The sequence below is a fragment of the Lissotriton helveticus genome, chromosome 5_1 (assembly GCF_964261635.1).
Source record: "Lissotriton helveticus chromosome 5_1, aLisHel1.1, whole genome shotgun sequence".
NCBI classification, from domain to species: Eukaryota; Metazoa; Chordata; class Amphibia; order Caudata; family Salamandridae; genus Lissotriton; species Lissotriton helveticus.
This window is the reverse complement of record NC_136065.1, coordinates 1,686,803,504-1,686,816,313: the sequence shown is the minus strand read 5'-3', so window position 1 is coordinate 1,686,816,313 and position 12,810 is coordinate 1,686,803,504. Positions and strand designations below refer to the sequence as shown.

The 12,810-nt window shown below is 45.5% G+C and overlaps 1 protein-coding gene across 2 annotated transcripts in view; it reads left to right on the top strand.

Annotated features, from left to right (window-relative positions):
• IPO4 (importin 4) overlaps positions 1-12,810 on the top strand; it is a 2,629,293-nt gene that overhangs the window by 1,142,747 nt on the left and 1,473,736 nt on the right. For both annotated transcript variants that reach the window (XM_078644926.1, XM_078644927.1), the window contains exon 12: positions 7,597-7,706. In XM_078644926.1, coding sequence (XP_078501052.1) covers positions 7,597-7,706 — 110 coding nt within the window. The remainder of the gene's footprint in view (positions 1-7,596; positions 7,707-12,810) is intronic.

The following is a 12,810-nucleotide window of genomic DNA, read 5'->3' as shown; positions in this document are numbered from 1 at the left end:
AGATTTGTAAAGCGGCGACCTGGAGATCTGTCCATACATTTACCAGGCACTACTGTCTAGATTCTGACACGAGAGCAGATACCCAGGTGGGCCAGGCCTCCCTGAGGAATCTGTTTAGCAGCTGAGTTTCTTAGCTGGTATGATTTTGTTGGGTCATGTACTTCTCATTTACCTACAGGGGGTTGATGGGCTTGCTATTCTATTCAGTGCTTATGACTATTGATGAGGATCCCCTGGAAGAGAAGGATAAGTTACTTACCTGTAATCCTAGTTCTCTTCCAGGGGTATGCTCATCAAAGTCATAAGCAACCCACCCACCTCCCCAGGTAAATGAGATTCAGTACTAGTACAATCTTATGGTTGAGCCCTGTCTTCAGGGTTATGCAAAGAACAACTGATATAACTGTCACCCCTGAGCCATGATGGGAAGCCTGGGGTCAGGGCTGCCTTAAAGGCACGGTGCCAGTTTTTGTTGAAAATGGTTTCATTTTCTATGCTATTGTTTTACAATGCAGCCTGAGGGCTAACAATGTCTATTTCTTTGCAATTTTCAGGATTTTAGTGTTTTTACTCATTAAAGCAAAGAGTTCAAGGGATATTTGACCTAATGTGTTTTTTTGTTTCCTTACTAATTGCAGTACATGTACATGTGTTTACATTGTTTAGCCTCATTTTAGGGGCTGCAATGGTGTGAGAAAAATAATATATGTACGTACATATATGTGGAGCGAGATATGTGTTTTTTTACATATATATTTTTTATATTGTTTCCGGGGTCCCGCACGTGGGCGGGAATATTCAGTGCTTATGACTTTGATGAGGATACCCCTTGAAGAGAACTAGGATTACAGGTAAGTAACTTATCCATCTGATGTTAAGAATTTAATTATAGATGGCCAACAGGCAGCTAAGCTGATAATCAGATGTGTGACATGCATACTACTGATTTGATGTTGTCAGGGTTAAGACCCTCCGGTTTTTCAGAGGCTGTATGTATAGGTGACTTTAGTCAATATGCCCTTTGACGGTGGCCATCTTGTTAGGGCTTAGGCTGATTCAGCATTGAGACACTTCTAGAAGTGATACCAAGTTTCAATTACTCTTTCTCTGTTAATTATTCTTTTATTTTGACCCTATACTTGAATTGTATAGGTGATACTGTAATTTTTATTTTCCCAAAGGACCTCACTTTATTAGTGCACTGACATGCCCCTTTTTCTAATGACACCTGGTTATTTCAATACTGTCTTTGATAGTTTAAGTGATATAAGGATAACTGACGCATATTCTTTTCTTTTTTCTTTTTTCCTTTGATAGTTTGCTTCGTGCTCAAGAGGTCATTTGTAGGTGATGTGTCTTCCGGTTAGGAAGTTTACCTGTTAACATGCTTCTTTCGAAGCAGTTTGGAATGCGGGTATGCATTTTTCTTATGCCAAATGAGGGACCTTGTATACAGCGTGTATACTTGTTTGTTTGTGAATACTCAGAATCTCCCACTTCTGCTAATTTTGCCCAACTCAGTTATTTTCACTACGGAGTGCACTTTTCATTGTTTTTAGGTGGTGTACGGATTGCTATTGTGTTTCATAATTCTTAGGTATGATTCCTGGTGGGGGATCATGCCAGCTTTAGCATGTGTTGAGTTCCATGGATGCGTGCTCCTTTTTGCTGGAGGCGTTACGAATGGCAAGCTCAGAGTTTCTGATGTGTGTTCTTCTGAATACTTCTAGTCTTTATTTCCTCCATTTTTGGAGGTGATGTTTATGCTTATGTTTAATTTTGGAACATGGTTGTCTCTTGAGCGCTGCTTCTAAGATTATCTGAGAAGTAATATCTGAATAGTTACCTTAGGGTTGTTTACGGCCATGTCTTACAAGGTTTGAAAGATTTCTGTTCTTTCAGAGAAGGTTTGTGTTGGATCCTTCTTTGCTTTAAGGACTTCCTGGATTTTCTATATCCTTTGGTATTGACACTATTGATAAACCTACATCTCATGTCTAGAGTTTGGTTGTTCTCTGTCTCCCTGGGAACATTTCTCTTGAAACCATTTGTTATTTTCTGTACCTTAGAGCCTTTCGAGGGATCATAGTGTGAGGTTATGATCAAATGCTTCATTATGCTCAGAGAACTAAAAAAAACTATATGGCCTTTGTCTGCCTTACGGTCAAATTAGATCTTGGCTCATATGTCTTGTGGAGAGTTATTCCATCTGGGTTTTCTTGTTGGGTAATTTCCAGATACTTGGCTTATTTTATTCGGTCTGACCTGCTAGGCCAAGTGTTGTCGTAAGTGCTTGCTGATGGCAAGGTGTAATTTTCGTGTAGATTTTCATTCCGTAATACTGGCCTGTTAAGATACCTTTTGGCAGGTAGCATTATCTTGATGCTAAGTCATTGAGGGTGCAATATCTCTCTTGATGCTGTATTGAATGGTATTACATGGGCTGTTTTTTCAGTTCCGTATGTATATGGAGTATATAGTAAGGTGTTGCAAATATGTTTACATATGCTATGTTATTATTCTAGTACACATAACGAATTTAAAAAACAACCTTATTGTGAGTTGGGATTTGTGTCTTTTTCTTTTCTGTAAATTAGGGTTCGGCTCTGTGTGGAACGCGGTGCCATAGGGCTGGACATAATTGTTAAATTTTTATGACAGATTCACAACTGTTAATTGTCATCTCGCTGTTTAGACGGGCACTACATGTTATGTGAACCTTGGTTAAGTTGGCTTAAATATGTTACTGTTTCAGGAATGGAATATGATCATGTTTCTTAGTTCTTGGATTAAGCTTCCAGACCATGTGATAATGGGTTAGTTCATCTTGGGTTTAATGGGAATGTGTTCTAGAAGCCCTTCTTTTCAGGAGTGACCAGGACCGTTTTCCTTTAGATATTTCCTCACTTATGTAGAGAATGTGGGTTACGTGGCATTTGCTTTGCATTTGGCCCTTATAGTTCAAGGACTTACTCATCCTTTTGGGGTTAAATGCTATTGTTTGACTGTTGTCAGGTGTTTTCTGACAGGGTTTCCTTTGAGACTCTGTTTTTTTTCATGCCTGCAGAGTTGTTTCTTACTAACATTGCTTATGGTCATTGCCACAGTTTTTATAGAGCCGTGCTCTTTTCCATCTATTTCCTATGTGCGTCTGATCTTTTGTAAATTTTGCCCAGCTGGTTCTTTTTGAGAACTTTTGTAGGATTAGTACAGACGTTCCTACGAGTAGGTATAGCTATGGTATTTAATTCAAAAGTTAAGGAATCTGCGGCTAGATGTGATCAAATGAGCAAGTTACTTACCTTCAATAACGTATTATCTATCTGGTAGAGACCCAGTCTAGCCACGGACTGCTTAATACCCTGCCCATCCTCCCCGCTCTGGGAATGATCTGTAGTGTTTTTGAGTACTGATATCAAATACTAGTGAACACTGTTTCACATAATTGAGTGAATCAGCGGACCATTGGGGCTTACGCTTAATCTTGACTTGGTTTAGGCATACCTTTTGGTTAGAATTGCTTTGTCAATCCTTTGGGCCTTGCCTGATTATTCCATATTCTTGGTGCAACATTTCACCCCTTGCCGGAGTATTTTCCTACCATTTGTTTCTATTTTCTATTCATGTTTTATAGAAATGTTGAACTTTTTTGATATACTGTTTCCACAGCCAGTCTCTATAGTGATAAGCCTAACTTCTCGACCACACTGCCACAAAGAGAGCTGTTGGTGATTATCTAATTTAGCCTCTGCTATACCGCTGGGGATCCACTGGGCACTATGCACACTATACCTTAATTTGGTATAGTACATACAGAGCCAGCTTCCTATGTTGCTGCCCTAAATTGGCGATTGTTAGATCTGGGGGTCTCTAGTTGGCAATGGTTATCACCTTTGTCCAAATAGGGACCCTTGCTTCTAAGTCAGGACAAGGGGATTACTCTCCTTAATAACCCCTGCTCACCCCCTTGGTAGCTTGGCAGCAGCACACAGGCTTATCTCAAGGGCAGTGTGTTAAGCATTTGTGAATATACACAGTAATACAGTGATAACGCAACAGATGGACACAACACAGGTTTTATAAAAATAAGTATTCTTTATATAGACTTAAACACAAGACCACAAACGACAAAAATCCACAATACTGTACTAAAGGTTACTTAAAAGAAGATAAAAGTCTCTTAATTCAGGTTGATGGTAAATGCAACAAAGTTCTCAACAAAGTTCTTGGATGCGGCACGCAAAGTGAACAAAAGGCTCGCAAAAGGGGAGATGCGTCAGTTCCGTGACACGGGGCAATGTTGCGTCCTTCCTCAATACTTGCGCAGAGTAGGGGACTCGTCGTGAGCCTTACCGGTGCGGAGGTGATTCGTAGATTCTCGACCTGTTGCAGTGTGCAAGATGGCGTCTTGATGCGATGCCGATGCGATGATCCAGTTGCGATGCGAGAAGATGGCGCCCTTGATGCGGCGATGCGATGACGATGCGATGACACCCTGGCAGCCTTGCGACGACTCTGTACTTTGGAGCCGCGACAGGCCCTGCGATGCACTTCTCCGGCGATGCGACAGCAGACAGCTTTGATGAACACACGCTTCCAGGGAGATGCGACGAACTCTCGCTTCTCTGGCGTTGCGATGATTTCAGCTGCGGCGGCGACACGCTTCTTCTCGATGCGTCGCGCTTCCAGCTCCCAGTGGCACGCAAGTGACTGGAGTCAGAATTCCCAGCAAGGAAATTCAGGAGGGAGCTGGAGGTGAAGTCTTTTGGCCCTGAGACTTCAGCAGGAGGCAAGCACAGTTCAAGGCCTTGGAGAATATTCTGTAGATGAAAGTCCTTACAAAGTTCCTTCTCCTTTCCCTTGGCAATGAAGCAACCACTGCAGGCCTACCCAGCAAACAGCACACTGGCAGAGGGGCAGTCCAAACTCCTGCAGCTTACTTGGTTCTTCTCCTTGGCAGAAAGGTTTCTTGTTCCAGAAGTGATCTAAAGTCTGTGGGACTGGGTCCCAATATTTATACCAAGAAATACTTTGTTCTCTGAAGGCAGAGAGGCCTCTGCCTAGTTTAAACCAGTTCCTGAGCACTGTGTTTACATGACTCTTCTCTTCCTTTCACTGTGCAGGGCAGAAACATCAGACGCCCCACAGGAGGTAGAGCCAGCACAGTAGAGGGACGATGCAGCTCTGGAGTACTCTGTTGACAAGATTGTCCTTCTCCTTTCACTGTGCAGGGCAGAGACATCAGACAAGTCACAGGGGGTGGAGCCAGAATTGTGGAGGGAAGGCCCAGCCCTATTCAGGTCCCAGGTGCACTCTCCCCCTCCCATCTGGAGGTAAATCTCCCTAATCACCACTGGGCTGTCCCAGACTGTCTCCTGGAATTTCCCCATCCCTGTCACACACAAACCCACACATGGAATACACAAGTCAGCAGAGGCGGGCTCAAATGGTTAGGTAAGCAAATACCTACTTTCTAAAAGTGGTATTTTCAAACACAGAATATTAAAATAAACTTTACTAAAAAAATTTATTTTATTATTCTGAGTTCAGGCATACTAAACTCGAAATTCTACCATGTTACCTGAGTCAGTTAGGATTGTAGGGATGTAACAATCTTCACTGCCATTCTAGTCTATGAGAACAGGTAGCCTTCAATAGTGAAAAACGAAAATGGCTGTCATTCACTACTAGAACATGCTACACACATCAGAGCATGTCCTACCTTATACTTACAATGCACCCTGCCCTTGGGCCTACCATAGGGGCGCCTAATATGAAGCAAAGGGAAGGTTTAGGGACTGGCAAGTGGGTGCACTTGGCCAAGTCGACATGGTAGTCACAGACTACACACAGGCCTTGCAATGGCAGGCCTGAGACACATTTTACAAGCTACTTCGGTGGGTGGCACAACCAGTGCTGCAAGCCCACCAGCAGCATTTGCTCTACAAGCCCTGGGCACACATGGTGCACTGTACTAGGGGCTGACAGTAGATCAAATAAGCCAATCATGGAATCCAATCAGTATATCAATTTAATATAGGGAGCACTTGCACTGTGGCACTGATTAGCAGTGGCGCAGGGCCCAAAACATACAACCAGCGAAAATATGTCAAAACAGAGGAGGCAATCCGTCAAAAATGGAAGGGAGACTCACGCCAATGATGTCAGGTCTAATAGCGATATCTTTTTTTCCTTTATAGGGTGGCCTTCCTCTCAGCATTTACTGTCTTTTTTCTTTGAGAAAGGCTGTAATAAAAAATAAACTATGGAGTTAGGTCCAGATCTCTGTACTGGGGTGAATGTATAACATGGTTCTGCATTCTGTCCATCAGTGGGTCCCGTGCTCTCCATGCCACTGGCTATCCTGGCTGATGAGGGGTGAAACCCCGAAACCGGTCCTCGGATGCTTGTTTCCAGCCCAGGTAGGACCAGGCCTGGCAGTTCGGGCTGGACTGATCCCATTGGGTACAGGGTCAAGACTGATTTGCATATGGCTGGGTTCAAACTGGAATGGCATGGTGAGCTAAAAAATGATGATTTACGCCCAGATCTCTATACTGTTAAATGTAGGACATTGTTCTGCATTCTGTCCATCAAATGTTCTTTGTGCATTTGTTACCAGAGTGGGACGTGCATGCCCAGACGTGGGTCCCGTGCACTCCATGCAACTGGAGTCAAGCTATCCTGGCTGATGAGGGAAGAACCCCCAAAACTGGTCCTAGGATGTTTGTTTCTAGTCCAGGGAGGACCTGTCCGGGCTGTTCGGGCTGGACTGTTCCCATTAGGCACATGGTCAAGACTAAATTTCAAATGGCTGGGTACAAACTGGAATGGCATGGTGAGCAAAAAAACGATGTATTTAGGGCCAGATCTCTCTACTGAGGTGATTGTATGACATTGTTCTGGATTCCGTCAATCAATTCTTTATGCATTTAAAGAGGCTCACCTTAGTTCACCTAAAGGAGTTTTGGTTATTTTATATAGGCAGGAAATATTTTAAATATTCAGTGTGAAAAAATGTAGTTTAACATTTTTTTAAGGTGTATGTGTGCCAGGTCCTTGATTAGAGTTGAAAATAATGTGTTAGTGATAATTAGAATACACATTTTGTAAAGCTAGGAATACAGTTGAGTTAATTGTGTTTGTTCACAAGATTAAGCTTTAAGAAATTCATGAATAGATTTATCAGAAAAGTAAATAGGAAATCACCAGAAATAAATTTGATATTGGTGACATAATGAATTTCTCATACTACCCATCGTCCTCTGTCCTCCCACCTGCTATTATTTTCCACCTGTTTAGTTTCTTCCCTTCTATCAGTTCTTTTCCTCACACACCATCCTTACATTCTAGACACGTTTTTGCTGCCACATATCTCTTTTCCATGACCTCTTTTCTGCATTTTCGCATGATTTAGTTCTTCTGTGATTCCCCTCACATCTTCCTCTCTTCCATTGCACGTCTGTTTTTGTACTACTTTATCTGCCTCTCACATCAAACTTTTTCCTCCTTTTTTAACCTTACCGCCCATTATTGCTTGCCACATCTTTTGGTCTCTCTCACCTTTCATAGCACTGTTTGCTTTTCTCCCTCCAGAGCCCCCTGATGGAGCCAGCTTTGCTGAGTGGGAATCCGTATCAGCGTAAAGCTGCCCTCATGTGCCTAGCAGTGATTAGTGAAGGATGTGCAGACCACATCAGACACAAGTAAGTAGCCCATGCATCTGATACTCAGCAGCTCGGTGCACCTATCCCATATACACTCTTGCCTCATGCTTCTGATTTGTACTACTTCTACTAAATGACTACTACTCTGACCATCTTTAAGTCTAGGTTCTAAAACAACTACACAGAATATCATAAAATCAGCAAGAAGCCACGTTGTAAGCAACAAGAATAACATTGACCTTTCCAGCATGTTTAAAATGTAGTTTACAAACTTGCACTGTAAAACCTTCTTCTATGCTGTACACTAAGAGTATGCGAAGTATAGCAACTTGCGGTCTAGAGTTTCTTAGGGCGAAGAGACGCACTGCTTACCTTGTTGACTGTAAGAGCTATTGTTATTGGTGGATGCGTGAAGGCAGTGTTCTCTGAGCATCGCAAAAGCACTGCGGTTGCAGCCTTTCTCTGGGACGTGGCTTTATTAATAGCAGGTGGGATGTAGCCTCTTCGAAATGCACTGGCAGTAGGTAAGACCGTCTCTGTCACAATCTCATGCATAAATCCGCGCGAAGGACCTCTCCTGACAAATGGTTGTGGCAGCACTCTTTTACTAAATCTTATCAGAGCTTGGAATTCCTACCATTAGTTCTGGAATGTGTGATGTAGATTTTGTGGATCAAGGCTTGCACCCGAGGTGTTTTTTAGGGACATATCAAGTAAAAAAGACTTCAATTCAGACTACACTATTTTGGTTATATGTCTGTATTTGTTCTTATTTTACATTGATATGGCGATAAGTAAACACTTGTCCAAAACTGATATTGCATGAGGTTTTTATTTGTCATTAGCCAAATTACTTCACACGTTTCACGGTTATACATCAATATTTGTCATGACAGTGAGTGCATAGATTGTGGGAAATGTCGATTCTCATTACCTAAGATTGAGAAGATGGCAACTTCCATTACCTGAAATGGATTGAGGGCCTACTTAAAAATGGACTTTGTCACAGGAGATGTGGAATACAAATGAAACATTTCTTACAGTGGCTCCTACAATTAACTCCATCAGAAGCCAATGAAAATGATACTTTGGGTACATTATGAAAGTCTCAAACACAATACACTCTTTCTAATAATGTTGTATATCACTATTAGATTGAAGTCCTTCACTCAATGCTTCGCAGAAAGTGGGGGGTGAGGGGGTTGGCTTTGTATTGGGACCCTGATTAGGAGAGGGAAAAGAGCAGAAGTTGTTGAACAGAACACTAGAAACTATTTTAATATGATGGCACTCTACTTAGTAATGTGGTATAACTGTTAATAGCATTATTTTCTTTTCTTGAATGACCTAGGTAACACGTTTTAGGGCAAATCTAATGAGTTATTCGGTTATGACTGCATCATTAAAACAACAAAAGTAATTTTCACTCAAAATTTGCATATTATGAAAACCTATTTTAACAGTTTCCACCTCTGATTATTTTAATAACCATTTAAAAAAACAATAACTTTTCTAATCTAATCATTAGTCATTGAAGTTGTAAGCTTTTTAGTTCTCCAAGCGTCCTTCTCCGCCCGCCTCTTCTGTATGAACGTTCGATCTAAATATTCATTTAATTCAAAGTAGTCCTCTGATCGCTTCCTTTTTCGAGATTTTATATCCTCTTGTTTCTTTTCCTTCACATTATTGGATCCTTTCACTTCACACTTTATTAGATTTAATAAGAACAAAGAAATTACAGAAATCAACATTATCATTACTGGTGTTACAATAGCTTGTAGAACTCCATTACAGTACATCTTAGCCACTCACCTATGTTTCCAAGTCCACTACTTGATTTCTTTAGCCAGGACCCTACAGTTTCCCAAACACCTGACTCTTGTAGGGATTTGGTTTCATATGTCTGATTAGTTATGTTAGTAATATCTGAAAGAGACACGTTAGTGATAGATTCCTTACCTTGGAATATTCCTTAGGCGTCAGACTGGATCCCGAATGTTTTTGCTTAGCAGTACCCCTGCACGTCGGTAGGTGGCGTCGTGTGGCTCCGCGTCCGTCACTGGCGTCGTAAGCTCCGGGATGGTGTTACGGAGACTACTTAGGCGCCACCAATGCGCGCTGACGTCAGTTCTTTCTTTTTCCGCTCCAAAAGCGCAGTTCTGATTGAGCACGTACCTCAGTAATTTTTTGACTACTTTTTGAGACTTTGGTCTCCTTCTCTTGTCTCCTCGTGCACGTAGGGATGCCAGGCTTTAAGTCTTGTGGGTTGTGCCGCCGTAACATGTCGGTGGCGGACCCCCACGATGTGTGCCTTTACTGCCTGGAGACCGGCCATGACTCCCAGGACTGTTGAGACTACCGAGCCGTGTCCCCAAAGGCCTTGCGGGAGTGGTGCCGGAAGTTGCTGGATGTCCGGCACTCCTCTCACTGCCACTCTGGGTCTAGGGGACGTTCGCGGGACCTCTCGCGGGGCCGGAGCGTCACTCCTCCTGCTCTAAGACTTTGCCTTCAGATTCCGGTTTGTGATGCCATAAGAAGTCGAAGAAGCGTGTTCGCTCTTCGACGTCCCCCCGTCACTCCTCGGAGGCAGACGAGGGGACAGGGGCTCAGCCCCTGCGGCTTCTCCGAAGCCTGGGAGTCCCGCGGCCTACCCGCCATACCCGGGTCCGTCAAAGACTCACGAAGAGATGCAAGAGTTTCTTGCTGCCATGGACTGCCTTTTTAGGCCTCATACTCCTGCCGGCGCGCCTGTGGGCCTCACGGTCCCGTGCCAGATCCTGTTTGCCCGGTGGCACCACCACCGGTGCCTGCCCGGTGGCACAGGATCCAGCTCCGTCGGCTCCAGCCCCGGCGCCACAAGGTGCAGTGCCACTGGCTCCGGCCCCGGCGCTGGTTGCGGCCGGCCTCTGGGGCCCTGGTGGATAAGAACGTCGCTAGACGCCACTGCCCGGCGCCGGGTGATCCTGTCTTTTTGACCACTCACCCCATGCCTGAGAGCCTGGTCATTCAGGCCTCAACGTCGCAGAGTGCCTTTCCCAAGGCTCCGCCGGATAAGGACTCTTAAGAGACTGGACCAATATGACAAGAGGTTGTTCTTCTCAGCCAGCTTGGGGTTGTGGTCGGTTAACACCGCCTGCTTATTGGGCCGTTACTCCCACGAGGTGAGGGATTCGGTAGCTGAGGTCTTGCCTCAGTGTCCTGAGGAGGTCCAGGCTGTCCTTTCCCAAGCGATTGCGGAAGGTCACCGCTGATTCGTTGGGCATGGCAATTTTCACGACTGTGGCGTTGCCGCGCCATGCCTGGTTGCGGTCTACTGGGTTTTGGCCCGATGTCCAGGGCTCGCTCATGGACATGACCTTGGATGGCTCCTGCCTCTTTGGTGACAAGGCTGACAATACCCTGGAGTGCTTTAAAGACTCGCGGGCCAAGTCTTTGGGTCTTTCCACCAAGAACCCTGCCACGCCTCAGTTTAGTTCCTTTCGTGGTCAGGGCAAAGGTACCCAAGCACGCTCCTCCACAAAGCCTGTGCAGAACCAGCCTCAGCGCGGTCACAGTAGTGGATTCTGCATTGGTGGGTCTGGAAACCAGAGAGCGGGTCAGTCCACCTCCATCCCCTCTGCTTTCACCTCTATGCCTTCCTGATCCGAGCTTCAGGGAGCACCCCACGCCGGTAGGTAGCAGGGTCCGTCACCACCTCCACCACTGGCACGAAATCACATCAGACAAGTGGGTGCTGCAGATGATCTGCCAAGGTTACTTGCTCCCCTTTCTGTCCTCCCCTCCAGCCATGCCACCTCGGTACCACCGACTGTCGGGGGATCATTATGCTCTTCTCCGCCAGGAAGGGGGCCATCAAGTGCATTCCCGGTCAGGAAGTCGGAAGTGGTTGTTATTACCTCTACTTTCTGGTCACCAAGAAGGACAAGGGGGGCCTGCGCCCCATCTTGGACCTCAAGAACGTCAATTGCTTCTTCCGGAAGGAGAAGTTCAAGATGTTGACTCTGGCTCATGTTTTGGCTGCCCATGGTCCTGAAGCCTTGATGGTAGCGTTGGACTTGCAGGATTCATATTTTCACATCCCTGTCCTGCCGGGCCACCGGCGTTACCTGCGATTCATGGTAGGCCAGGAGCCTTTTCAGTTTGCCGTGCTCCCCCTCAGCCTTACCAGCGCCCCTTGGGTGTTCACGAAAGTGATGGCAGTGGTTGCAGCTCATCTTCCCTTACCTCGACGACTGGTTGTTGAAGGCGGGCTCGCCCCAAGCAATTGTCACCCACCTTCAGGCCAAAGCCGACCTCCGGCATTTGCTGGGGTTCTCAATCAACGTGCTGAAGCCATCAACTTGCCGGGTCTATCCTCCCGAACAGCAAGTCCAGAATATTCAAATCGATTCAAATCAGTTGTTTGTTAAGCACGACTACTCACCCGTAAGGGTCTCTAGGCGTTGGGGTGGGGGGGTTCGCAGGTTCCAGTCCATCAAGAAGGGGGTCTGTCGAAGAGCCAGGTTTTGAGGTTTCTTGCGAAGATGGGGAGCGATGTTATCTGTCTAAGGTGGAGCGGAAGGTCGTTTGAGGCACTGACCATGCTGAAGGAGAAGGAGCTGCCTCCTGATCTGGTCTTTTTAGTGTGGGGGACCACGGCATAGGAGAGCTGGGCTGATTGTAGGGTCCTTTGGGGTGCTTGGAGTTTGAGTCAGCTGTTCAGGTATGCTGGTCCGGTGTCATGGAGGGCCTTGTGAGCGTGGGTTAGCATCTTGAAGGTGACTCTAGCTTCGATGGGGTGCCAGTGGAGTGTGCGCAAGATCTGGGAGATGTGGCAGTGTCAGGGAGATGTGGAAGTGTCTTGGCAGGTTGAGGACCAGTCTTGCGGCGGTGTTTTGGATGTTCTGTAGCTTGCGGTGAAGTTTTTGTTTATTCCGGCATTGTGCATTGCCGTAGGCGAGCCTGCTGGTGACCAGGGCGTGAGTGATGGTCTTTCTGTGTTCAAGGGGGATCCATTTGAAGGTTTTACGTAGGAGGCGTAGGGTGTGGAAGCAGGATGACGAGACAGGGTTGATCTGGTGGTCAATTTTGAGCTCTGAGTCCAGGAGGATTCCCAGGTTGCGTGCGTGGTCTGTGAGGGTGGGCGGGCTTCCAAAGGCGGGGG